The sequence below is a fragment of the Pseudonaja textilis genome, chromosome 11 (genome assembly GCF_049901715.1).
Source record: "Pseudonaja textilis isolate UNSWEBS1 chromosome 11, rPseTex1.2, whole genome shotgun sequence".
Classification (NCBI taxonomy): domain Eukaryota; kingdom Metazoa; phylum Chordata; class Lepidosauria; order Squamata; family Elapidae; genus Pseudonaja; species Pseudonaja textilis.
Genome location: NC_142000.1, coordinates 20,561,531 through 20,588,997, shown reverse-complemented (window position 1 = coordinate 20,588,997; position 27,467 = coordinate 20,561,531). Strand labels below are relative to the sequence as shown.

At 46.1% G+C, this 27,467-nt stretch overlaps 2 protein-coding genes across 5 annotated transcripts; one reads left to right on the top strand and one right to left on the bottom strand.

Annotated features, from left to right (window-relative positions):
* Positions 1-5,095: 5,095 nt before the first annotated feature.
* On the bottom strand, positions 5,096-17,297 carry MTHFSD (methenyltetrahydrofolate synthetase domain containing). Of its 4 annotated transcripts, none has more exons than XM_087940734.1 (8): positions 17,166-17,297; positions 15,922-16,025; positions 14,182-14,295; positions 13,115-13,228; positions 11,990-12,080; positions 11,071-11,183; positions 9,107-9,232; positions 5,096-7,508 (listed from the first exon to the last, which is right to left on the bottom strand). In XM_087940734.1, exons 1-8 carry the CDS (start codon positions 17,185-17,187, stop codon positions 7,011-7,013), a joined length of 1,182 nt encoding a protein of 393 aa, XP_087796860.1. In that variant the 5' UTR covers positions 17,188-17,297; the 3' UTR covers positions 5,096-7,010. The 4 variants fall into 4 exon arrangements, with proteins under 4 accessions (XP_087796860.1, XP_026569742.2, XP_087796861.1 ...); XM_026713957.2 differs by lacking the exon at positions 14,182-14,295 and adding an exon at positions 14,041-14,154; XM_087940735.1 differs by having other exon boundaries at positions 15,922-16,022.
* A 4,672-nt stretch (positions 17,298-21,969) lies between these two features.
* Positions 21,970-25,464, top strand: FOXC2 (forkhead box C2). The gene has a single exon (XM_026713978.2). The coding sequence runs from the start codon at positions 22,681-22,683 to the stop codon at positions 24,292-24,294; it is 1,614 nt and encodes a 537-aa protein (XP_026569763.1). The 5' UTR covers positions 21,970-22,680; the 3' UTR covers positions 24,295-25,464.
* The last annotated feature ends 2,003 nt before the right edge of the window (positions 25,465-27,467 follow it).

Below are 27,467 nucleotides of genomic sequence, written 5' to 3'. Positions count from 1 at the left end.
ACACGCTGGCTTCACAAGGCCCCAAGCTCTGCTTAACAAACGAGCAAGTCCCTATATCTTTGCATCTCCTAGTGGTATGTGGTTCTTGAAATTAATTAAAGGTTGATTGCGCCTTCCAAATTGGAGCCAGCCATAAAATGCAAGTTACAACAACTAGATTTCAAGGCTGTTTTTTTCAAACTTGGCCCCTTGGATATCTGGACTTCACTTCCCAGAATTGCCACGCCAGCTTGCTTTTAAAACCTTGGTTCTAAATTCTGGCTTCCATAAACCAAAACAAGAACTCTAGTTTTTAATGACACATTAAGCTGATGACTTTAATTATTGAGTCAGGATAAGGTGATGAAAGGAACTCACTTGTTATTCAACTTCTAGGGCTATTTCAGATTTTGTTTTGTTTTTCCCAACACCAAAAAAATTGGGGTCATTACAAGTTCCCCAGATCTGAGACTATTTGAAATTTAAATATGGTGTTGAAAGCAGACTAGAATTACAGCTGTGAAATGTCTATTTAAAAAATAATAATAATCACTGCTCATTTCCTTCCATCTTGGTCTTCTCTGTTTTTTATTTTAAATGATGCAAAAGCAGGAAACAATACTTATAAAGACAAAATTCTGAAAGACCTGTTTTTGGGAAAGAAGTTATTCAGAAGGGGATTAAATATGGCTAGAGCTGGTTCTAATTCAATATTATTTCCTTCTTTCCCTAAAACACAGGATTTTTTTTAAATGCCAAAAGAGAGGATGAAGCCGAAAGATGTCCTAATAAGTACATTAAAAAGCTATTAAATGTAACTGAAACAAGTAACTTAGCTATTTGTTTGGCCAGCAATAACTTTTTTTCTTATCTAAGAAATAAATCAGTGAACAGAAATAATTCCAGGACATAGAAATAATTTTATGTTTTTGTACAGTTCCTATTCATTTAAAAGGAATTGTTTATAATATTCTACTTACAGTAACTACTTCACATTCTTGATAGTCCTTAACTGTGGTTTGTAATATTGTTGAAGATGCTAATTATATATTGACACACAGGAAGGATTTTCAAATTTTTACCCATTTGCTGCTAAGGTTGTCCGTTTGTTTTTTTACAACTGCAGAAGTTGCCAAAACATTGCAAGTAAAAAGAAATTAAATTGCCGCCAAAATACTAAGCAGAACATAATTTCCTTTGCTTCTTGTTTGGCATGGTTTGCGTCTTTCTAATATTATCCCTGGTTTATATAATACATTTCAGTAATTTTTAGGAAATATTTTGAATAGGCTTCCGCATTAAAGCTGTAACTGACTACCATAAAATTAGTAACAGCCACTTTTCCTTCTGCCTCCTCCTCCTCCTCCTCCTCCTCCTCCTCCTCCTCCTCCTCCTCCTCCTCCTCCTCCTCCTCCTCCTCCTCCTCCTCCTCCTCTTCTTCTTCTTCTTCTTCTTCTTCTTCTTCTTCTTCTTCTTCTTCTTCTTCTTCTTCTTCTTCTTCTTCTTCTTCTTCTTCTTCTTCTTCTTTTTCTTCCTTTTGTTCATTTCTGGACCCACCACACTTGGAAAGTCTCTGGAAATCAACTTATTCCCCCCCACCCCAAAGTTAATTATTCTAAGCTACAGAATAATTTTTTTTCTGCTCAGTTTACAGAGAAAGGATCAATTGAACCCACTAAAGCAACTAGTAGCACAAATACCTCACTGTGAGGCTTTCTGGAGTAACATTTATGACTATGATGGTTGCAATATCCTGAAGGGTCACATGATCCCTTTTTGTGATCTCCTGAAACTAAATCAACGAGGAAGCCAGATTCACAACAACCCTGTTGCTAACTTCTCAAGTGGAATGATTCACTTAAGGACCGTGGCGAAAAAGATAAAATGGGGCAAAGTTCTCACTTAAGCAAATGTTTCACTTAGCAACATAAATTTTGGGCTCAATTGTGATCATAGGTCAAGGACTACCCGTACTGGATATCTATGTCCCAAAGGAGTTTTTCTCAAGAGGCACCTGGACTTATTGTTTTTTCTTTGAAGTTGTTTAGCTTCTCGCCCAAGAAACTTCTTCGGTTCTAACTGGATGGTGGGCAAGGGAAGGATTCAATCAGAGCCGAAGAAGCTTCTTGGATGAGAAGCGAAACCTCTTCAAAGAAAAACCAGAATGTCCAGCTGCCTTTGGAAAAAGCATCTTTGGGACAGCCATGATGTGGAGGACTGATAATCTCCATAAATATGTAGCTCAATCTATCTGGCCATCATGGAAGCTAACAAAAAGCAAAGGAAGGCAAAACAGGAAAAGACAAGATGCATCCATGCAATCCAAATCCAGATTAAACTCTACAGTACGACAATACAATTCCCCAGTGGGAATTTTACAACACTTCTAAGGGTTTGCTTTTCCTAAACCGCTTTTGCTTTCGGGCTCTCGGCCCATGGTGTGTTTTGGTGCATTTCTGCAGAGGTTCAACAGCACCAAAAGTCCACAGTGGCAGGAAATGTATAAACAGAATTTAATCCCAGAGATGTTTTTCTTTTTCTGTGAACGCGGCCTCCGAACGCTGAGATTGCAATGAACCATCAAAATTGATGGCTTCTGAGCTGCAGCCACTAAGCCTTTTCCCCTTGATTCTTAACTCTATCGCTCTGATTCATCCTTTGCTCAGAGGGATCCTTTGCTGAAAGCCAAGAGTAACAGTGAAGAAATATTTCATATAATCACGTTTGCAACTTCTAAAAACAACAACAAGGCCATCCCATCTGACCTGCAGCTTTACTTCTGCGGTAGCAAGAATCTGCATCTCTGCGTCAAGAGAGTATTTATTATTGAAGCAGCATCATAAAGAGGGAACCACTGTGTTCTTCTGCAAAGAATCTGCAAACACCCCCCTAAATTGCTGGCTTTGGGGTGTTTTTATTCCTTCAACCCAACTTCAACCATGTGTCAGAGTTTCAAGTAATACACCCATAACAAACAGAACTTCAAGGCAAGTAGGTTCCTCAAAGAATTGGTTTATTGGACATATCAGAGTGGCACAGGCTGGTGAAAACCGACTCTGAATATTCCCGTGGTTTTTTACCTAATTAAAAGTAAAAGGTTTCCCCCTTCCCCAAACAATCTGTCACATGGTCCAATCAAGGTGCTGTCTGGTTGTTTGGTAATGTTGCTCCGCCTCTCTCCGGCCACCTGTGGGAATGTCCTTGGTACCCAGGAGAAAGTATTTTATTTCGACTACAAGCCCCCGCCCCTGTCCCTCAGCTCCAGTGTGGCAACACTGAAGCTTCAAAATGGCCTTGGTCGGGTCAGCTTCAGGGTTGCCACCATGACTATTTTATAAGTTTGTGAATGTATCTGCTAACACCATCAAGATTGTCTTAGCATTAGCAAGAGACTCCAAATATTCCCCTAGAAATGGATTCAACAAGGGATCAACCCCATTCCGCTTCCACTGGCCTTACTCCATTTGGTCTTCTCGTGCCCAGGTGACCTTGGAGATGTTGAGCATGAGGGCCACAAGGAAATAAAACTGATACAGGGTCTTCTGCTTGACCTAAGGTTGGATTAAAAGACCACCAAAAGGGGTCTCCCAACTCTGTTATTTCTATATTCTGCCCCTCAAAGTGGGGATGTCTGTGATCCAACTTTTCCTTCAAGAAGTTCTCCAGATGATTCTACACTGGGGACATGTTCTCCCCTTAAATACTCGGTGTCGAGAAAAAAAACAACTGCAAGCAAAAAAGAGGTAACCTCTAATAAAGGGAAGATTGGGGGGAACACATCTGGGAAGGCTAATCAATGATACCACATCTGGTTGGTGGCAACTGCTTGTCTGTTGGGTGATGTTTCATGCATGCCGTGTGCCACCTGCTGGACACTGTAGACTTGATGGCAAGCAAGCTCCAGTCCAGTTTTATGGAATGTTTTGTTTCTGCTAAAGTTGAGTTTTTAGGGAGGGGGAAGAAAGAAAAAAAACTATTTTAGTTGAGTAATATGAAGTTTCAGAACAGCAGATGCTGGATCTGTTTCTGAGCCACATCATTCCAGTAAAACCGTTTAAGGGAAGATCTGGACTGCTTTCCGGACACTTCATCTTCAGAATCACATTTGGAAAAGGAAATGTTGAAAATAGCTCCTGGCTCTTGAAACATGACAGTGGAAAGGCAGGCTGGGAATCTAAGGCTCGGAATGCCACCCGACACCTGGATGGACAGGATCTAATAATGCTTCCCCAGAGATTTGCAAGGAACCAGCAGTTTATTATGTACAATAGGACTCTCATCCCCTGTTTATATGCAGCAGCAAAGAATAACCCCAGGGTTCAATAGCCTGAATTGTAGTTTCCTTTTTTGAGATGAAAACTTTGCTTTTCTTAAAATGGTCCAAAATGGCAGAAGTCTGAAAAGCAAATCACTTTTTGAGATTCTAACAACTACATTCATTCTGAAAGAGAATCCTTCCTTTCTTCCTCCCTCCCTCCCTCTCTTTTCCTTTCCTTTCCTCATCCTCCTTCCTTCCTTCCCTCGTCTTCCTTCTTTCCTTCCCTCTTGTCTTCCTTCCCTCCCTTCTTCCTTCCTTTTCCTCCCTCCCTCCCATCCATCCATCCCTCTATCCATCCATCTATATTGATTTTCCTCCATCTGTCTGGTTCAAGTCCATTTCTTAAAATGTTGGATAGTCAAACCATTTACTCAGGTTAGATGCACTAACATGGTTGCCTTGGTTTTTAGTTTTCTGTGTTGATAAGACTCAGAACTGTGGTTTGTGCTACACAGCTCTCGAATCATGATGCTGTGTGAATGCAGGCACTTTTAGCTTGTGTAATATAAACCATGCTTAACAAACCATGGCATAAGGTCGTAAACTCAAGGCTGGAGAAAAGTCTTTATAGTACTTCATTGTTGCAAACCCCTGGCAATCTTCATAAACCTCTTTGCAAATGATACCTCCTTCCTTCTACCTGGCAGGTATAATCTAAGAAAGGGAAGGAAGGATATTTCTCTGTTTCTCCTATTGTGTGGATGGGTTTTCAAACCCTTGCACCAAACTCTGTCTTTCTTTCAGGGAGTAAAGGAAAGAAATCAGCAGCGGAAAGAATAGAGTAGTACAGTCTGCAAGTTTTCTTTCTTTTTAAACAGTAACTTTCTACAACCTTGGGAAGGTTTATTTTAATGCTTTCTGAAAGGCCCACCTCTCTCGAGGCACAATAATATACTTAAAATACACTTAGTAGCACACCCTGGAGGTACGAAAAAGATTTCCAACTCTCGGATTTTAAAGTAAAGAAACATTTCATTGCTTATTTTGACTTCTTGCCTGAGATCAGCTGCGAAAGAACTTCTGTTGAGAAAGAAGTACAGCCAAATTCAACTTTTTGTTCCAACAAAGCAAAGAAACACACACACACACACACACACACACACATACAGGCACACACAAAAAGTGCTTTGCTTTTGTTTTGCCTAAGCATTCGTCAGTACTTTCTAAATTTAGGCTTTCTCTCAACCATCCCCCCGTGGAGTAAATAATGATTTGAGGCTTGAGAGCAGTATCCAACAGCCCACTCCAGCTTGGATGCCCTCCGAGGAGCAAACTGGGACACTAGAGACCTACCTAGTCACCTGGTTGAAGAAGGGCAAGCTCATATTTACCAGGAGGAAAAAAAAACAAATCCTCTGAAACATTTGCGCTTCCTTCTGATTTTCCAAACAATTCTGTGGTGAACAAAGATATGGACAACTTGTTTTTGTGGGGTGCTTGGTGCTCTCTGAGCTTGGTTGTTGTCTTGCAGACGTTTCTTGACCCAGCTAGGTAACATCATCAGTGCTAGAAAGGAATGGGGTGGGTGGAGAGGAGGAGGAGGAGGAGGAGGGAGAGGGGGATGAGGATGTATCTAGTTGGTCATGAAACGTTCGCAACCCAGCTCAGAGAGCATCAAGGATTCCACAGTTCAACCCTGAGCTACAAATATTTTTTTAAGCAAACAAAGAACTCTTGGCCTGATAAATATCAACTCAGTAGCACTTGCCTTTCCATAGATTACACAATAAGGATCCGAGGTGGAAAGTGCCATCACAACCAATGACAGGCATTACTCAGAGTTGTGCTAAAAGAGGACCTTTTTCTTCTGCAATCCAATAGAGTGTACTAACATTTCCAGGTCTTGATGCAAATCCCAGGTCTGGTGCCTCCTCGCCTTCTAAGGACCATGGATAACAAGACACGGAATCAGGGTTGCTTTGTGATGTGTGTGTGAGGACGTGTGCCAATTACAGCCCTTGACATGTTGCTGCACATCCTTCTCCACCTGTGAAGGATATCAGGATTCAACTCTATCCAGAAGATTACAGACGTTGCATGCATCTGCTCTACAGCTTCACCTTACCTCCTCACCTGAATGGTTTTTGTGATGTCGAGACTCTAGAAAAAGTACAGAGAAGAGCAACCAGGATGATTTGGGGACTGGAGACTAAAACATATGAAGAACAGTTGCAGGAACTGGGCATGGCTAGTCTAGGGAAGAGAAGGACCAGGGGAGACAGGAGAGCAATGTTCTAATATTTGAAGGGTTACCACAGAGAGAAAGGGGTCAACCTATTTTCCAAGGCACCTGTAGGCCAGACAAAGAATAATGGATGGAAACCGAACAGGAGAGATTCAACCTGGAAATAAGGAGAAACTTTCTGACAGTGAGAACGATCAACCCATGGAAGAGAAGTTGCCTTTGGAAGTTGTGGGAGTGTCATCACTGGAGGCTTTCAAGACAAGATTGGACTGCTATTTGTCAGAAATGGTGTAGGTCTCCTGCTTGGGCAGGGGTTTGGACTAGATGACCTACAAGGTGCCTTCCAACTCTGTTAATCTGTAAATCTGGTGTGGAAACCATCAAAAGGCCAAGATAATTGCTGTCAGATAAATAATCGAACCCTCCAGGTTATCCCATCCTCATCTCCAGTAGGCCACCTCAGCAAAGGGTCAACCCCTTGGATGGCTGCCATTTTACCGGAAAGCTCCTTCAGCAGGTCTTTCTCCATTATTGTGGTCTCGGTGCCATTTTCCCCTGTTGGTTCCTGGCCCATTCAACCCTCAGCGGACGCCCTTGGAGAGATAAGCCTTGTAAGGCTGTGATGGCCTCTTCAGCCTTGGACGGGTCACTGTAGCTGAGGAATGCTTGATGTTGTGCACCTCGCCAGGAGAGCCGTGATGGAGTCACATGGTGTGTTTTGAGGACCTCCTTTAAGTCACTCACCCTGGTCCCAGAGGAGATGTTGCCCACGTAGACAGTGGCAGGAGCCCCGAGGTGGCCTCGTTCACCTGATAAAGCCTCTCCTTCTCTCCTTGGTTGGGCCAAGCTGGCCTCCACGTGAGGCCTGCTGCCTTCTGGAAAGTTCTCATTGGCTCCTCTTGGGGTCTTTCCCAGGGTCGAAGTATCGGGCGCTTCATCTTTGAGGAGAACATCTTTGCCTTCCAGTTTCTCTCTGCCATGAAGAATCTTGAGGACTGGGATTTTCTTCAGAGTTTCCTGGCTGATCTAAAAAGAATAGAAATGTAATTGAAGCAAATTACAGGAGTAACACTTATACCGACCGCCTGATTTTTTTTCCAGGAGCATCAGGAGGGAATCAGAAGATGCTTAAGGTAAGACCAATTAGTCTGAAGAACAAGATGCTGCCAGGAAGCATTGTGTGTGTGTCTGTGTGTGTGTGTGACCAACTGAGCTTGACCAACTGTTGAAACCCCATCATCCTTATGACTCTTTGCATAGAAAGAAGCAACATCTGTGTCTTTCTGTCTACCTATCATCCATCCATCCATCCATCCATCCATCCATCCATCCATCCATCCATCCATCCACTATTTATCTATCTCCCTATATCTATCTATCTATCTATCTATCTATCTATCTATCTATCATCTGTCTACCTATCATCCCATCCTCTTTCTATCTATCTATCTATCTATCTATCTATCTATCTATCTATCTATCTATCTATCTATCTATCTATCTATCTATCTATCATCTGTCTATCTATATCTATCTATCTATCTATCTATCTATCTATCTATCTATCTATCTATCTTATCATCTTCATCTATCTATCTATCTATCTATCTATCTATCTATCTATCATCATCATCCATCCATCCATCCATCCATCCATCCATCCATCCATCTATCATCTCTGTCTGCCTCCCCCACCCCCAATCAAATTTACGTACTGTAGCTGTCCATTTCTCCCAGGCGGACTCATTGATCCTGAAATCTAACCGGAGATTCTGAATGTGAAGAAGGTAATAAATTTATCTGCAGCTTTGAAAACTTACACAGGGGAATAAAAATAAAGAAGTGAAGATCCTTTAAAAAAAAATGGAACCATCCCAGGGCTGCGTCCATTGAGGCTTCTTCTGATCTCCCATCAGGTAGCATTTGCCATCAAACAATCAAAGTCCCTGTGTTTTCCTTTTCCTCCCACCCTCTTCCCCTGTCTTCTCTGCCTGGGTGGGGTGGGACATCACCAGAGACTCCTGTCCTGGTCTCTGACCGGAGAGGTGGCAATGCCGGGATCAAAAAGGAACTCCGTCAATCAAAGAAACAGATGGGGGAGCCCGGAGGGAGATCTTTTGTCTTGGGGCAGACTCGAAGAAGCTTTCATCTCCTTCTTCTCTGATAAGTGGAGATCGGCCAGATAAGCGGGCTCGGCTGGAGACCAATCTTGTCTGCTGGGGTGTCAAAATCGGCACCGAGATGAAAGTGTCTCTGGAGCCTTGGCCAGATTTCTCTTGTCATTAGAGGCCGGGGAGCCCAAAATGGCCAAGAAAAAAGAAATGATGGAGATTGAATTCCAACACCAGAGGGGTGTGTGTGTGTGTCTGTGTGTGTGTCTGTGTGTGTGAGAGAGAGAGGGGTGGGGGGGGGGCAGGAAGAGATGGAAGGGAGACAGGAATGTCCATGGTTGAGCGCAGTAGTAGCCAAGGCCATCCTTGATAGAAATAGGAAAGAAGGGATGACAGTTACCTAGACAAATCTAAGCTAGGTTGGTCTTATCTCAACCTTGGCAACTTCTAAGAGGTCTGGACTTCAACTCCCAGAATCCCCCAGCCAGCCATAGAGTTGCAGAGGAAACCTACTTTGTGCCACATGATTCCCCAAGGTTTCGGCCGCTTGCATTCCGTCTTGATGATCCTTGTTGGGGTAAGGATATAATCCACAGTTAGATCATGGTCATCGAGAAGCTCTTCTGGAATATCCACTACCTAGTAGAGACATCAAAGTGTAGGATAATCACACGGGGGGGGGGGAGTCCTTTAGTACCTTCAAAAGACTTTCCCCCCACTTAATTAAACATTTCTCTCACCCCAATTTCTACCATCTGGAGTCTCTCCAGAAATATGAAACTTCAGTTCTGGAGTTTCCCAGCCAGACCTGACCATTTTTCCAAAACTCTGGAAGTTGATTTTCAATGGGCCAACCTGAGAAGCTGTCCAGGTTGAAGAAGGTCGATTTGAGGTCCTAAGGATCAACTACCAGAACCGTGACTTGGGCCCAGGAATTTGGACCAGAGATGAAGCTGCCTTAGGTAGAACCGGACTAGCGTCCACTGTGCTCAGAATGATTTACCTTAATTAAGAGAAAGTTCTCTAGCACGGCAAGCAAAGAACACGGGACCTCCTGAAACACATTGTGTTGGATGTTCTACTTAAATGAGCACCAGTCCTTTACTAGAGCTAGTGCAGCTGGTATAGTATCGAAATTGTGACCTCAAATTACTCTTTGCTTTTGGGATTCTGGCAGTTACACCCATTTAAGTCTCGAGCCAAACTTCCAAAACTGAAAAAGGATTTATTGGGAATTAAATTGTCCGGCATTGCCTGGGTGTATCCTAATTCATATTCTCCAATGGGACACATCCCTAGCCAAGAGTCATCAATCATGTTCTCCAGTTAGAATTTTGCACGGCAGAAACTTCAGTCACCTAGAAACTATCTTTGAAAAACATTTATGGAATGCAGTTTCGGTTTGCAAGGGGCTGCACTGCTCCCCACTCCCTTTCTGCTGGCAACTCTAAAAAGACCACAGAAATATTTTATGAGTTGACATTTAGATTACATAAAATTAACGTGTGGGTGGATATTCTGGAAGCCCCTGAGAAGAGGGCTGTCTCCGTCACTGATGAAACTGAGCTCAACTTTTAATGAGAAACATTGATCTTAAATCAAGCGTGTCAGGATCCCAAGTAATCCACCCATAGCAAGCAGAACTCCGAGGCAAGTAGGTTCCTCAAAGAACAGGTTTATTGGACATGTCATATTGGCACAGGCTGGTGAAAACCGACTCTGAATATTCCCGTGGTTTTTACCTAATTAAAAGTAATGTTTCCCCTCCCCCTTTCCCAAACGATCAGTCACATGGTCCAATCCAGTTGCCCGGAAACTTCACTCCTCTTTCCATCTGCTTGTGGGAGATGTCCTTGATTCTCAGGAGGAACTATTTTGTTTTGCCTATGAAACTCCCAGCTATCTCTATCCCCACCGTCCCTATCCCTCAGCACAATTGTGACAACACTGAAGCAGTGGTGGGATTCAAATTTTTTTTTTACTACCGGTTCTGTGGGCTTGATGGCTTGGTGGGTGTGGGGCAGGGGAAGGTTACTATAAAATCCCCCTTCCCTCCCCACCCCATTAACCTGCTTTCCTGCTCTGTTCTCCTGTGCAGGGCAACCAAAGAAGACCCAGCCGATCAACTGGGACTCAATGGGAGGCAGAGAAGAGATGGGGTTGGTGGGGGCCAGTCAGAGGCGGGATTTGCCGGTTCTCTGAACTACTCAACATTTCCGCTACCGGTTCTCCAGAACTGGTCAGAACCGGCTGAATACCACTTCTGCACTGAAGCCTCCAAGATGGGCCCTGGACAGTCCAGCTTCAGAGTTGACCCAGCGTTACTTAATCTAGCCAGCTTTAAGGAGGGAAGACTTCAACTCCCAGAATTCGACAGTTGAAACCCACCCACCCAAGTTTCTGAGTTGGGGAAACTTGGCCTCAAATCTCCCTCCTTCCTCCCAAAGGCTTTTTAGCTCCCTTGCCGTAACCATTACCTGACAATCATGGACTGCTGTGATGACCATTGTCTTCTGCCCTACTGCTCCCATGGAAGCCATCATGGCATACTCCATGTCCGCGAAGCCTTCTCCTTTCCCGATCCGCCAGCCTACGGTGAGAAAAAGGAGCACCTGTCAAAAACAGGAACTCAAACACCGAGTTACAGCTGGGCCTTCTCTTCTCTTTTCCCCAAGCTGGTTTGAAGTCTTCCCGATATACAAATATCTGTTGTGGCCTTTCGGTCACTGGCCCTTCCAGGAGGAGGAGGCGTGGGAGTAAGGGTCAGCATTAAGACAACCTGGCGGGGTCTGAGGGGAAAGAGGGAATGGAGCTGTGTGTGTGTGTGTGTGTGTGTGAGAGAGAGAGAGAGAGAGAGAGCCTGGGCTATCCGTCAGCCCTCAGATGGAGAGTCAACAGCCCCAAAGTCTGGAGGTGGCTGATGAGGAAGAAGAGGAACAGCTGAATCCAGTGCCTGATGCACAGATGCACAGAAGGCAGAAGAGAGGAGAGCAGTGGAAATCTATGGGCCGGTCCTTGGGACGGAAAGAGCCAATGCTGCTAGCAAAGGCCCACCGTAGCTCTGGGGATAAAAGGCAGGGGGCGGAGATGAATAGATGTGACAGAAAACTATTCATCCTCCTGCCAGGCAGACTTATCAACCTGAGAGAGAAACTTTTGAGCTCACGTCAGAGGGTCTGTCATGTTTGGGGAGCTCAGTCAGAACAAGAGCTCATCAAATCCCTTCTGAAATTGTCCTCCAAGGATCTGGTAGCCTATCATTTTGCTGGGAGAGGCCAAAGGACTCTCAAATGTGTTAGCAGAAAACAAAGGACTCTCAAATGTTAGCAAGTTGAAGAAATGAAGGCTGCGTGGAATGAGAATCCCCCGATGTTCCCGGGTTTGAGAGCCACTAACCTTTCTCAGAGACAGCCACGGATCCCACCACAACCAGGTCCACATGGACTTTTGCATCGAGTCCTACAGGGACACTATAATCTCTGACACCCTGAGAGAGAGAGAGAGAGAGAGAGAGAGAGAGAGAGAGAGAGAGAGAGAGAGAGAGAGAGAGAACAAAGGACAGACATGATAATCGGGAGAAGGAAAATACTTCTGAATTCTCCCTTTTCTACGTCTACATCAGGGCCGTCCAACCTCAGCAACGTTAAGACTTGTAGACTTCTACTCCCAGAATCCCCTGCTGGCTGGGGAATTCTGGGAGTAGAAGTCCACAGGTCTTAACACTGCTAAGGTTGGACGCCCTTGCTCTACACAGACACTAAAAATTCATTCATTCAAATAAGTAGGAACCATCCCTGGACCTCACATCACTTGATAATATCTGTTAGCAACTAAGATGCTCTGGGCTGATTTTTGGCTATGATACATTAGGGCAGAACATATATCTAAGTTGCCATTTCAATGCCAGCCCTCTACCTGAGGGTATCAGTATGATCTAACTCTACCTGAGGGTATCAGTATGATCTAACTCTAAGCAAACATAGATGGACCCTTTCCAGAAGCTGCTCTCATGTCCTCCCATCAGTTCTACTAGTGGGAAGGTTTCATGGGACCACTGGATTTCTAGACTGTGCCCCTCTGGGTCCAAGGAAGTAGAAACTCTCATTCATGTCCTCCTACATTGTCCTTTAATGATGCTCCAAGATGTGCTCTGATCTCAAACATCTCTAAATTTGAGGGTCATCCTCATAAATGTTACCACCATTCTATTTTAAGGGATGCCAACCCTATACTCAATGTCAGGTGCCCATATATCTTCACCAAGTTATACGACTGGGCAAAACTTTTAATTAAGTATGTCGTTTTATTGTCCTATCTTTTTTCCCCCTATCCCAAGGATGAATTCAGTCAAACTATCTGTTTTATTCTAAAGGCTTATCAAAGGCTGTGATAAATATGCTTGATTTGCCATTTCGACACAAGAGGGCACCAGAGTGCCACGTTGAAGTAGACGGATAGAAGAGGACCTTCTAAACCAGACACACACTATGCAATCCTGCCTCACTTGTTTCTGATACTTACTTGGGAGGTGGCACATTTTCTGAGTGTTTCCTTAGTGGCTCCGGGAGGAGGCACAATTCTGTTGAACAGCCCAGTGCGCAAACGTGGGGTGGGCACCAGGAGGGTTTTCCTGGCCTGCAAGAAAAGGAAATAAGTCAATGGATCCGTCGTCCAATTATAGCTACGGGGTGTTTTCTGAACTTGATTGTTTTCTTGTTTTCTTACAGATGTTTCATTACCCAACTAGATCATATCATTAGTGATATTATCTGATGATGATGCCTAGTTAGGTAATGAAACATCTGCAAGAAGGCAACCAAGTTCAGAGAGCGCTAAAACCCCCACAGTTGTCTTCCTCCTCCTCCTCCTCCTCCTCCTCCTCCTTTCCTCACACCCTGCTCCCTTCTAGCACTGATGATGTTCCCTAGTTGGGTCATGAAAATGTCTGCAAGAAAACAACCAAGCAAGGAGGACACCCAGCACCCTGCAATTCAACCCTGACTAACTCTCCCCCACTTAAGATTTTTTTTTAAAAGCAGGGAAATGATAAAACAAGTCAAAAGGAAGCATTTCCTCACACCATAATGGACTTATGGAAGACATTAAATGAGATGGGGAGGACAATTTTGAAGACCACCACAAGATCGGAACAAGAGAAAGTTACGCAAAAGGAGAATACTCATTGGAGGTAATGGTTACTATGACTAAGCAGACTACAGGTTTGGAATGATTAGAGCAAGGGCCTTCAAACTTGGCAAGTTTAAGACTTGTGGACTCCAACTCCCAGAATTCCTGAGCTAACATGACTGGAGGAGGAAATCTGGGAGTTGAAGTCCACAAGTCTTAAAGCTGTCAAGTTTGAAGACCCCTGGATTAGAGGGATGCCTTTGAGAGGAGACCAGACTAGACTCTGGTCTGGTTTTGTCGAGCAATGAAAACTTGTTTACCTGGAGCACGGACAGACGGATCCCCTCCAGAGGTTTGTCTGGGTCCACCTTCACCTCCCTGGCTTGACCAAACCCATCCCAGCTTTTAATGGACACACCCGTTTGGAAAGATCCCTGCAAGGGAAAACACGACCAACTCACTTCCAGGGTTAAAAAGCGGATGTCCTTCTGGGGAGAGTCAGGGTTGGCTTTGACTGTCCTGGCACTCTGGAATTCCCCCAAATCTCGAATTTGCACCGAGGCGAGAGAAGCTCCCTGTTGGGTAAGGCAGCTCACATCAGTGAGGGATCCATGCAGCTATGGACACTGTCTTCTTCCTAGTTATCTCTCTAGGCCAGGGGTCCCCAAACTTGGCAACTTTAAGACTTGTGGACTTCAACTCCCAGAATTCTCCAGCCAGCTATTGTGGGAGTTGGAAGTCCACAAGTCTTAAAATTGCCAAGTTTGGAGACTTCAGGTCTAGGCTATTGTTTCTCAGCCTTGAAAACTTGAACAAGTGTGGACTTCAACTCCCAGAATTCCCCAGCCAGAAAAAGAGCCGAGGTGGCACAGTGGTTAGAATGCAGCACTGCAGACCAACTCACTGCTCACGGCCAGGAGTTCAATCCTGATTGGTTCATGGTTGATTCAGCCTTTCATGCTTCTGAAGTTGGTAAAATGGGGACCCAGATTGTTGGGGGCAAGAAGCTGACTCTGTAAACTGCTTAGAGGGGGCTGTAAAGCTCTGTGAAGCGGTTTATAAGTCTAAGGGCTGTTGTTATTGCCCTTCCTTCCTTCCTTCCTTCCTTCCTTCCTTCCTTCCTTCCTTCCTTCCTTCCTTCCTTCCTTCCTTCCTTCCCTCCCTCCCTCCCTCCCTCCCTCCCTGTGGTTAGAATGCAGTACTGAAGGATAATTCTGCCCACTGCCAACAGTTCGATCCTAAGCAGTTCAAGGTTGACTCAGCCTTTCATCCTTCTGAGGTGGGTAAAATGAGGACCCAGATTGTCGGGGGGCAGAGTAAACTGCTTAGAGGGGCTGGGAAGCACTGGGAAGTGGTATATAAGTCTAAGTGCTATTGCTATGCCTCTTCAAGTTGTCAAAGTTGAGAAACATTATTTTAGATTGAGCCTGGGCATTTCATGGCCCACAGCTTGTCCCAGTCCTGCCTGTGTTGGTGGGCAGCATCAATGGTGTGTGTGTGGAGTGTCAGTGTGTCAGTGGTAGGGGGTGGAGCAATGCCCCCCCCCCATTCAAATAGGACAAATAGGCTGAAAAACAGCTTCTATCCCAGGGTAGTAGCTCTGTTGAATTCTATTGTATAGTGCAGCGTTAGTCCAGTGTCAGGGTTTTCAATTCAATGTGTGGAGTGTGAAGGGTGTGTGTTTGTGTTTATTTTCATGGTCATGATGTGCACTGAAGGTGGTGTTTGATTTCGTTGTAGGAAGTGCAATGACAAGAAAGTAAACTAAACTTTTATTTAGATTTGTCTTTTACTTTATGACAATTTTTTTTTAATAAAAATTGTGTTTGTGTTTGTGTAAGGGACACAATGACCACACAGGGTTTACCAGAATGCCCATTTAAATGTGACAATGCTGAATTGCTTGAACCGATTAATATGAAAATCTATTCATTGTTACCATGGGCTCCACCCATGATTTTAGCAATTTCCTTCTAGTGGGAGATTAAAAAACTAGAGTTTGGGCAGCTTTGAGAATTTAAAGAGAACTTTTGGACTGCTAGTATTTGGGTCCTCTAATTAACTAGAAGCATTCTCTACTTCTTGATTATGATAGCTAAAAGAGTACTCTGGAATTTAACTTTATGCCTTTGAATATATTATTGAATATGCATCCTTAAATGTTCTTGTGGAGATGCAGAGGGGGGGAAGGAAAGAAATACCTTGAAATTGGGAATCCGATGGTGAACTGGTCTTGGAAAATCAGCCAGGTTATTGGCTTCCATATAATCCCAAATTTTGTTTCGGATGTCCCATTTGGAAACTCCTCATTAGGGGAGGAAAGAAGAAGAGAGATGAAAATTACCTCCATGTTTTTTTTGTTTTTGTTTTTCAAACCTGTTGGGTTTAGCTTTCAGGCTAAGCCGAGCCATAAATTGCATGTTTGGTTGCATCGCTATCGTTTTGCTCCTAGCAGAGTTTAAAAATTGGCTGTGGCTGTGGATGATGGGACATATAATCCAACTCTCTTAAGAAGGCACCAGTTTGGGAAAGGATGAAGGACGAAGCAGTTAACGAATCCGTGTTTCTCAACTTTGGCCACTTGAAAATGTGCGGATTTCAAAACCCCGAATATTATGCAATACGGCATAAACTGTATGAATGGTTAGGGAATAGATATAAAAGGAAGAAGATTAGAGTAATATAACCGATTTAAGAGACCTTAAGAGAGTAATATGATAGACATAAAGAATATAATGTATATAACCTATATAAGAAAGCAACAAATGTAGATAAGATGCAATAGGTATGGGTTGATGTATGCAAAGAAAAAATGGATATAATAGGATTTATGTGACATATATATTTGTCGATGCCAATGCACTGTTTTAAATTTGGGGAATTCTGGATGTTGAAGTCCAGATGTTTGCCAGTTGCCAAGGTTGGGAAACACTGAATATGAGTATTTGAGGGGCTACCACAAAGAAGAGAGGGGTTCGCTTATTTTCCAAAGCCTCAGAAGGCAGGACAAGAAACAATGGATGGAAATTAATCAAGGAGAGAAGCAACCTGGAATTAAGGAGAAACTTCTTAACAGTGAAGGCGATTAACCAGTGGAACGCCTTGCCACCAGAAGTTGTTGGTGCTCCATCAATGGAGGTTTTTCAAGAAGAGATTGGACAACCATTTGCCTGAAATGGCACAGGGTCTCCTTCTTAAGCAGGGGTTGGACTAGAAGACCTCCAGGGTCCTTTCCAGCTCTCTTCTGATTCTGATTCTGAATTAATGGAAGCCACCTCACTTAGGGAGCCATCAGCTGAGTACGGGGGCTGCATAGTTCGTGAGAATGCACCCCAAACCGGGCAGAGAGGAGCCTCGACCCCCAAATCTCCCGATTGCCGAGCTAAAGATCGGCTGCTGCCCCTGGCCCACCTTCTCTTCTCTCCGCTAAACCCCTTCCTCTTACCGGAGCTTCCCACTCGCTCCATGCTCCGGGTCGGACGCAACCTCCGGAGCCAGAGCAAAGACTCGCAAGTCGGTTACATTGTCTCCGAGCGCTTCCTCCGTCCGTTACATTGCAGCGCCGCCCCTGAGCTCCTTCGGGCAGGCGCTTGCTCTGACTACGGCAGCCGTGCGGGGACAAACCGCCGGAGCCTCTCCTGCCGTTCAGGAGCCTCCCCCGGATGGCGGGGCAGGATTCAGAGGGGCGCCTCTCTGGAGGGTCAGCATCTTTCCCTCCTGCGACCCTCTAGATTTTCGGGAAAGGTGATCCCGCGAAGTTTAAATCCCTCCCGCCTCCTCCCTCCCCATTGCAACTTACTTCACTTCATTCCTTCTTATTTCATTTAACCCTTCCTTCCTTCCTTCCTTCCTTCCTTCCTTCCTTCCTTCCTTCCTTCCTTCCTTCCTTCCTTCCTTCCTTTCTTTCCTAGTCTCCTTTCCTCTGATCTTCCTTCCTTCCTTCCTTCCTTCCTTCCTTCTTCCTTCCTTCCTTCCTTCCTATTTGCAACTTAGTTCCCCTCATTCCTTCTCCTTATTTCATTTAACCCTTCCTTCCCTTCCTTCCTTCCTTCCTTCCTTCCTTCCTTCCTTCCTTCCTTCCTTCCTTCCTTCCTTCCTTCCTTCCTTCCTTCCCTTCCTTTTCTTTTCCTAGTCTCCTTTCCTCTGATCTCCTTCTTCCTTCCTTCCTTCCTTCCTTCCTTCCTTCCTTCCTTCCTTCCTTCCTTCCTTCCTTCCTATTGCAACTTACTTCCCTCATTCCTTCTCCTTATTTCATTTAACCTCTCTGCCTCCTCCTCCTCCTCCTCCGTCCCTCCCTCCCTCCTTCTTTCCTTCCTTCCCCAAAGCATCCCCCTTCTCTGGGAGTTAATGGGTGGAGAAGGACAGGCATCTCAAGGAAGCCCATTCAATTCCACTCCTCTCCATATCAGCAGCTCCTCAAATGGTGTTACTGGGGTTTGCTCCATTCTTTGAGTTGCTAGTCCTCATGGGGTAGTAAGCCATGCTGCCTGGGATTTGGAATGGGAAGCTACGGCCCAGTCCTTCTGGAGGGGGTGGTGGCAGGGGATTTTCCCCATTTCAAAGGTAGCCCTATTTTTCTTTGAGGGAGGGGGCACACATTACTTTGTCTTCCTCCCTCCTTTCTTCATAACATCTTGCCTGGCTAAGGGTTCAAGAAAGCGCAGTCCTGTTTCGTAACATTTTGGGATGTTCATCTGGTGAAACTCTCAATGCGTGTTGGAAACTTTGCTCCGTACAGATGCCAACACAGCGCGATAGCTATTTGCACGCATCCTGGCTCTGTGTCTGCCCAGTGGTGGGATTCAAAAATGTTTACTACCAATTCTGTGGGTGCGGCCTGGCTTAGTGGGCGTGGCAGGGGAAGGATATACTGCAAAATCCCTCTTCCCTCCCCACCCCCACTAACCTGCTTTCCAGCTCCGTTCTCCTGTGCAGGGCAACCAAAGGAGACCCAGCCGATCAGCTGGGACTCAATGGGAGGCAGAGACGAGAAGGGGGCGGGGCCAGTCAGAGGTGGAACTGGCCGGTTCTCCAAACTACTCAAAATATCTGCTGCCGGTTCTCCAGAACTGGTCAGAACCTGCTGAATCCCACCTCTGTGTCTGCCTGTCTGTCTGTCTGTCTCTTTCTCTCTCTCTCTCTCTCTCTCTCTCTTACACACACACACACACACGCACACACACACACACACACTCTAGACTGAACACATGAACACATGAATCTTTTTTCAGTCACCTAACGGGTAGGTGGAAGTTGAAGTCCACATATTTTAAAGCTGCCACGGTTAAGAAACCCTGCTGTCTTTGGATAAAACTATGAAGAGACGACTGATAATCAGGTCTGTTATTCAAGCGTACAGCATTATGTGTACTATCACAGTCCATACACAAGGTGTCACTGCCTTCAAAGAGACAAAACTTTTTCTTTTAACCAAAAAAAAAAAAAAAAAGGTTACAATTCATTCTTTTGACTTCTAGAGGGCAGTAAACTCCAGGGAGTGATGATTGCTGAGAAATCGCAGAGGCTCCAGCTGCTGACAATATTATGCTACATTCACCTATTTCCAGGGGTGTGTGTGTGTGTGTGTGTGTGTGAAGTGGCGCGGTTGTCCTCGCCCATAACTTTTGAGGTTTTTGCATTCTTGAAACAATTCCACGGGGCAGGGAATAGAAAGGAAGCGAGCGAGGTGCGCAAAGATACTAGGCAGCCTGTTTTTCATCCCCGAAGGAGGGCAAAGTTTGTGCCTAGACTTTACCCATCTCACCGAAAGGGCCAAATTTTCTCCTATTTTTAATTTGCGAGACAGGATGGGGTCATTTAGGATCAATAATTATGTGAATGCATGCGACCGTAGGAATTTTATTTTAAAAGACAACGGTGGTTTCCTTCCCTCCCCCATCCTATAATTTAAGGGAAAGCAATAAATATCTTCCTTTTATTTTGGGTAATTTAATACAAATGTCCTTTCCAGTAAATTAGCCACCAGGAATGCAGGTAGGGCAAGTAATATCATTTATTCTCCAGGAGAAGAAAAGTTACTTTGTCTCGAAAATTCTATAAGGTCTTTCTTTACAGTACGTGAATATGATAAGAAATGATGCATAAATAAATCGTTCCCCTCCCCATTTCTGCCTGTCCCTTCTAGTTTAATTTCATTCATATTTTCGACCAATGTTTCATTAGACATTGGAAGGTTGGGTTGATCCTTATCATCATTAAATAGAACAGCACCAAGGCGAGCCTTTAAGAATACCACAAACATAACATTTTCTGACTTAATTTAACATTACTAATTTATTTAACTTTTTTTTCCATCTCTTTGCTGTGCCTTTTCAAAGAAGGATGCCTCCTCGACCCCCCAGGAAAAAAAAAGCCAAGTGAGGAAAATCGAAAAAGAATTATTTTATTTTTTGAAGGGATTTTCCAATCATTTCAGCAAATTTCCTTTTAGTTCAAATAATTGCCCCTCGGTTCCCTGCATTTCAAAAATGCGAATATTTCTCTGAGTTCTTCCTCAAAAAAGGTCAGTTTTTCCGAAGCGGATTTTTTCTCTCCCTTTCTAACTTTCATTACCGAAGCGCTGTAGTTTCCCAGCTTCGCTTCCCCAAATATAAACCACTCTGAACTCCTGAGTTAAAAAAAAAAAATCCCATTCCTGTTATTATAAATAAAAACATTTAAAAAAGCATATAGACCATTTTAAACTGGTTTTCATTTTAGAAGTATGCGCTTAATGGATTAAAACCACTGCTTCTCAAATTGGGGTAAACCCCAGAAAACAATCGGGCATCGCCTCCACCGGGTTCAACTTTCGCCCTTTTGAAAAGTTTGCAATTCTGGGCCACAATCCGTGCAGAAAATCCACACGATTACAATGTACAATATCCCTAGTTTAAGAAACGCGCCTCCGAGCGCTCTCATCACCTCGCCCAAGCTGGTGGCTTAAAAAAAAAAAAAAAAAAAACCAGGAAAAGTTCTTTTTAAAAAATACATTTTTCAAAAATACAGGAAAGAGGTTGGAATACGGTCCCTTCCAAAAAATTCCGGTCCAGTTTCTCCTGACTTTCCCCTTTAAAAATAAATAAATAAAGGACGCGCAAAGAGGTGGTAAAACACTTTTTTCAAGCCGTCGCTTTTCTCTACCTCTGATTCCCTTATTTCGCCAACCAAACGAACGGCGTTCTTGCCAACTCGCAAAAGGCACAAAAATCACACCGGGTGTGATTGGGGGTCTTTAATGGAATAATCAAGAGGTGGAGGGGGCCGTGGGGGGAGGAGGAGGAAGGAAGGTAGGGAAAAGGCGACGAGGAAGAGAGGGCAGGCCAACTGGATCAAATAATTATCATCCCCGTTATCCGTGCAAGGATTAAATCTATTTGCCTTCTAGGAAGATAACAAAAAACACCAATCCGCGCATTTCGTTCCAGGCGCGATCCTCTGCGCGAAATTCCTCCTATACCCCCCCACGCCAGCCCTTTCCCGCCATCCCTTAATTCCAGGTATTTAGGATGGAGGTGTTAATTGAGTTTAGAACCGAAGTGCTAAATAAGCTTTATCGGAATTCTTCACCCCACTGAGCGACTTCGCCGGAGCCACTTCGGGTTTTTTATTTTGTATTTTGCGGGAGGCGGCCCGGCAGGGGAAGAAGGCCCTTGGCCAGCTCGGTCTCTCCCTCACGAGTCAAAAATCGGGGTTTCCCCCGCGGAGGAAGGTGGGTGTCCCGTGGGAAAACCCAGCGCCTGGCCTTTGGGGTATTAAGGTGGTTTTGAAAAGGCGCTTTCTTTTTCTCTTTGAGAAAAGTTTTGCGCTGCCACAAACGGCGCAAAATTCTGCGCCTTTTCCTCCGCCACGCGCGGAGGGGCTGAGATGCCACCCTGATTAGGAAGGTGAATCGTTACCACGGTTAACCAGGATGATGGTAGTTTAATAAGGGTGACCTTGGGGGGCAGAGAGGAGGAAGAATTGCCCTCCCCCACCCAAAAAAAGACGGACTCGGCCGGCGTTGCCTTCTCGCCCGCCCTTCGCCTCTTTCTCCCCCCGCCAGAGCTCCGAAGGGCCCGGAGAGGCCTCCCCCAGCCCCGCGCCTAACCCTGGGGTGCTCCCCGGAATCCCGGTGTCCTCACGGCGCCTTCCTTCGCCTCGCCCCATTGGCCGAGCCCGAGCCCGAGCCGGCTGCCATTGGACGGCGGCGGAGGGAGGGGCCAGCGAGGAGTCAAAACTGCCCTTGCCCAAGAGAAGTTTGGAAAACTTTCCCCGGCCCTGGATGCGGGACTTGGCTTCGCGCGGGGCGCTGCCCAGGCTCCGGAGAGGCGCGCACGCTCCTTTATTTTGATTCGGGGCGCTTGTTTTTTATTTGTTTATACGCCGCCGGGGCTTCACTTTCGCCCGGAAAAGGGACCGGGGGAAGGCCGAGTCAAAGCGTCGGGGACCCAGCCAGCCCAGCCCGCCAGCCAGCCGCGCTGCCTCCGCCCTCGTTCTTGGTCTGCTATTTTATTTTATTTTTCCTGCAAGAATTATTTCTCCCCCCCCCCTTCGTCTTTGTGGGGGCAGCGCGAACAGACTACATCTTTCGGACCTGCCGGGGTTTCTATCTCTGCCCCCTCCCTCCCTCCCTCCCTCCCTCCATCATTTTAACCATTCGCCCTCCTCCTGCCCTTTTACGACGAGGGGAGAGAGGAGGAGGAGGAGGAGGAGGAGAGCGAGCGGGCGGGCGAGCGAGGAGCCGAGATTGGTTGCGAAAGATATAAATATGAACCAAGCGGGCTCAATCCGGGCCTGTTAAGCAAGGGGCGAGGAGCCGGCCTTCGGCGGAGGAGTCTGGAAACGCTCGGGGGTCTCCGGAGCAGGGCGCCCCGTTGGCAGAGGGGCCGCCTTTCCTGCCGGCTCCTTCTCTGCGACCTGACTTTTTGGGCGAGGGCGGCGGGAGGCCTCCTCGCCCTCCCCCCGGAGCTGGGACAGCCATGCAGGCTCGTTACTCCGTCTCGGATCCCAACGCTCTGGGAGTGGTGCCCTATTTGAGCGAGCAGAATTACTACCGGACGGCGGGCACCTATGGAGGCATGGCCGGTTCGCTGGGAGTCTACGCCGGCCACCCGGAGCAGTACGCGGCCGGGCTGGGACGCTCGTACGGGCCCTACCCGGGCCACCAGCCGGTGCAGGCCCCGAAGGACCTGGTTAAGCCGCCTTACAGCTACATCGCGCTGATCACCATGGCCATCCAGAACGCGCCGGAGAAGAAGATCACGCTCAACGGCATCTACCAGTTCATCATGGAGCGTTTCCCCTTCTACCGGGAGAACAAGCAGGGCTGGCAGAACTCCATCCGCCACAACCTCTCGCTCAACGAGTGCTTCGTCAAGGTGCCCCGCGACGACAAGAAGCCGGGCAAAGGCAGCTACTGGACCCTGGACCCGGACTCCTACAACATGTTCGAGAACGGCTCGTTTTTGCGCCGCCGGAGGCGCTTCAAGAAGAAAGACGTCTCCAAGGAGAAGGAGGAGAGCCCGCGGGAGAAACACCACAAGGAGCCGGTCAAGGCGGCCTCCGAGCTGGCTAAGGAGCTCCCCGCCGCCTCGGCGCCCGTCCCGGCTTCGTCGGAGAAGAAAGTGGTCATTAAGAGCGAGGCGTCGTCGCCCGAGCTGCCCGTGATCACCAAGGTGGAGACGCTCAGCCCGGAGAGCGGCAGCGCCCTGCAGGACAGCCCGCGCAGCGTGGCCTCCACGCCCTCGCTCTCCACCGAGGGCTCGCTGCCCGGCGAGCCCCACCAAGCCCACCCACACGCTCACCACCACCCGTCCGCCGGCGCAAACGGCTTGCCGGGCTTCAGCGTGGAGAACATCATGACCCTGCGGACGTCGCCCGGCGGCGAGCTGAGCCCCGTGGGCAGGACGCCGCCGGGCCTTTGCGCCTCCTCCTCTTTGCCCCTGGGCTACGGCCAGGCGCCCGCCTCGTCCATCTACAGCCAGGCCTGCAGCCAGGGGGGCTTGGGCGAGGCCGGGGGCAGCTACCAGTGCAGCATGCGCGCCATGAGCCTCTACACGGGCGAGCGCAACGCGCATCTCTGCGGCGCCGGGCCGCTGGAAGAGGCCGGCAATTCGCTGTCGGAACCCCCGCCGCAAGTGGCCAACGGCGCCCCCTCGCCCCTGGCCGGCCTGAACCTGGCTCAGGGCGGGCAGCAGCAGCAGCAGCAGCAACAGCAGGAGAGCTCCCTACCTCCCAGCAACCACCACCACCAACCGGCGCATCACCACCAACACCATCATCCGCTCCCGCATCACCAGAGCCCGGGGCAAGCCGCCGCCACCGCGGCCGCTGCAGCCGCCGCCGCCGCCTCCTGGTACCTCAACCACGCGTCGGACATCAACCAGCCTCTGCCCAGCCACACCTTCGGCGCCCAGCAGCAGAGTTTCCCCAACGTGCGGGAAATGTTCAACACTCACCGGCTGGGATTAGAGACCTCGACGGCGCTGAGCGAGCAACAGGTGAGCCACTCCACCTGCGAGCTCTCCTACCGGGCTCCGCCCTCCATTTACCGCCACTCCGCCCCTTATTCCTACGACTGCGCTAAATACTGACCTGCCTCCGGGTTAAGCAGGCAGGCAGACAGACAGACAGACAGAGAGAGAGACCCGGGAAAGGGGGCCTGGCCCCCAACACAGCAGGCGGACTATAGAAGCAAAAGTAGGCCTCTGTTTGTTTGGTTTGTTTTTTAAACAATAGTTGGGGAAAGCCAAGCAAATTGACTCTGGTTTTGTTTTGTTTTTCAAAACAGATTTACGGGCAAAAAAGAAAGAAAGGACAAAAAATGAAACACTTCTCCCCCTCCTGTCCAAAGTCAATAAAGGACCATAAAATTTGATTGATTGATTGATTGATAAATATATATATATATAAATATATATATTTTTCACGACTCATCTTTTTCAGTCCAGTTATTTTCTGTTCGGAGGGTGGGAACCCAAAATAAAACAGCCAACACTAGAAACGAAAACCGAACAGGGTGATGAGGGACGCAGCCTTTCTTGAACAGAAATGTTAATATCAATATTAATAATAATAGATGAGTCAAAAATGGATATTAAATATGTTGGCAATCGTGGGCAATATAAAACCCCTGATTCCACAAGGATGGCTTATACAATTTTTAAAAAGCGGGGGAGACTACGCTATATAAATATAAATGTATATGTCTTGGTAGGGTCGGTTTTGTTTTAATGAGGGGATGTTTCCATTTATCGTGTTGTAAATATGTGTGGATTTTGAAGTAGGCTTCCATGGAGGGCCGTTAATATAATATTTAAAGTTGAGATCACTGGATTATTCCTCTCTCAGACCCCCCTTCCTCCCCACAGCTGCCAAATGAAATATACTTCTCCTCTTATTTCTTTAGTTTTATGTAAAAAACTTGCATTAAAAAAAAACCCTCCTTTTTAAAGTTAGTCTTTTTTTATATGAATAATTTATTTTGCCCTTCCTTGTTCAATATTTCCTGCCTCCCAAAAGTGGAATAACAAGAAGAGGCAGGGGGTGGGAAAACCAAATGCTTTTTAAAAAAAAAAAATGTGGGGAAAGAGAAAGCAGAGGCGAGATTTATTTTATTTTTCTTGTAAAATACGGTCCCCTTTCCCCTTTTCCCCCCTCCCCGTCGAGCCTTTTCCAAAGTCATCGCTTTGATTTTATGTGGTCTTCAAATTGTTGTATTCATTCTCTTGGACAAATAAGAATAATAAACCCGTTGCTGTTTATTTCTCCTTTGAAACAAAATTGTGTGAATTTGTGCAGTTTCCTGACCGGCCCCAAACTCCTACTGCCCCACTCCCACCCAGCCTGGAAAGCTGCAGATTTGGGACATTGCAGACTAGATCCTGGTAGGGATCTCGGTTATCGAATGCAATGCGGGATTAGCGGATTTTTCGGAGTTTTAGCTTAGATTTAGGCTGGCCCGTCCGAAATATTAAGATTGGATCTTATTAGAGTACAGTTCTGAATCTCCAAACAAGGCACTTCCTTAATTTGGTTTTGGGGGTCTCCAGCGATGGCGGTAATCCTCTGATGTGTGTGTGTGTATGTATGTATGTATGTATGTATGTATGTATGTATGTATCAAAAGTTTAATCCCGACAGAGTAAGGCCAAATGAGGGCGCAGAGAAGGAGAGAAGGGGTCTCTGGCTCCCCCCCCCCAGGGAATCTGGGCCTGGGGCGGGTTAGAGCAAGGGAGAAGCGAGAGGTAGCTGTTCCCAACCTCCGTGGGAAAGCTCTTTCGCCGGTGGATCGACAGCCGGGGCTGAGGAGACCTGTCCTAGTTGGGGGAATTCTCTACCGATAAATCCCAGCTGGGAGGGCCCATAATCCGCGTTGTCCCGGAAGCTGGAAGGATGCGGAATCCGGAGCGGCTCCGAAGAATCTCGGGAGAAGTTAGACTAGGTCAGTTTAAAATAATAATAATAATAATAATTTCTTTTTAAAAGGAGCTGTTTTACCTCCTCCTCGTCCTTCTACGGGCCTCAGGATTGTAAATGTTTGATTTGTTTCTTTCATTCATTTTTTTATTATGATGATTATTTTGAAGTGTGAAATGAAGTTGGGCTCTGGGAAAGAAAGTCGGTGGAAACAGAAAAGAGCCGCTTGAAAGTCTCTTTTCTTTTCAACTCCCAGCCCCGTCATAGGAACAACGCTCAAGCTAGGCAGGTCAGTCTGGAAGATAGAGAAGGAAGAGAGGAAGGAACGAATGAAAGGAAGCAAGGGAAGAGGGAAGGAAGGGAAGAAGGGAAGGGAAGGGAAAGGAAGGAAGAAAGAAAGAAAAAAGAAAATAAGAGAAAGGAAAGGAAAGGAAAGGAAAGGAAAGGAAAGAAAGAAAGAAAGAAAGAAAGAAAGAAAGAAAGAAAGAAAGAAAGAAAGAAAGAAAGAAAGAAAGAAAGAAAAAAAGAAAGAAAGAAAAATCTACAAACTGAAAGAGGTGGCTGGGAAGGACTGGAACTGTCACAGCTTTTCTGAATCTCCTTCAGCCCAGTCTTTACATCTATCACTAAGATCATAAAGCCATCACTCAAAAGTAAATTGTCCTTAATTAAACGGACAATTGCAGTGTTTTGTTTTAACTGTGAACAGAAAGACAGTTTGGTTCTTCTGTTCTTCATTCAGGAAGGGGAACGTTTAATGGGTGAATATCCAAGAAAAAAAGAGATATTTATTTTCCTTGAAAAATATTTCTTTTGTTTCTGATACCTAAGGTAGGAGGACATTAAAGGAGCCGTTTAATATGGCTCCTTATACAAAAGAGATGGTTTCAATGTGAACACAGAGCCCATGGTTTGTTGTCTGGCCTTCGGGTGCTTTGGAGAAATGCTGACAATCTAGCCCGATTTTGGGTTTTGGGTTTTCACAGTGTTAGGTAAATGGAATTCCCGTTTAGCCAAAACAAACCCGTTTTACCTCCTGCTTCTGCTTGGCATTTTCCTCCATCAAAGAAAGCATGATCTCACGGCCCTTTAATATATATATATTGGGGTGTGTGTGTGTGTGGAAATTCTCTGAAAGAAGATGTACTTTCTCACATAACATCTTGAGGTCGTCTTCCCTGCTACTGTTTTGTGTCTAAGAAAATAAGGAAGCAAGATGCGGTTAAAATGGCTGGGAAAAGACAAGCGGCCTCTTCAAAACTTCCTAGAATAGCCGCCCTCAACTGACACAGGTCGAAAATCTGATTTCTGGCTGCTTGATACCATTGCAGACTTAGCGGTGAATTCG

Excerpts from the sequence above, each read along its gene's own strand:
- FOXC2 (XM_026713978.2), top strand. The coding sequence starts at position 22,681 with ATGCAGGCTCGTTACTCCGTCTCGGATCCCAACGCTCTGGGAGTGGTG.
- MTHFSD (XM_087940734.1), bottom strand. The coding sequence starts at position 17,187 with ATGGAGCGAGTGGGAAGCTCCG. Across the intron at positions 16,026-17,165 it reads GGAGCGAGTGGGAAGCTCCG|GAGTTTCCAAATGGGACATC; the intron begins GTAAGAGGAAGG and ends TCCCCTAATGAG. Across the intron at positions 7,509-9,106 it reads GGGGAATCATGTGGCACAAA|ATCAGCCAGGAAACTCTGAA; the intron begins GTAGGTTTCCTC and ends TATTCTTTTTAG.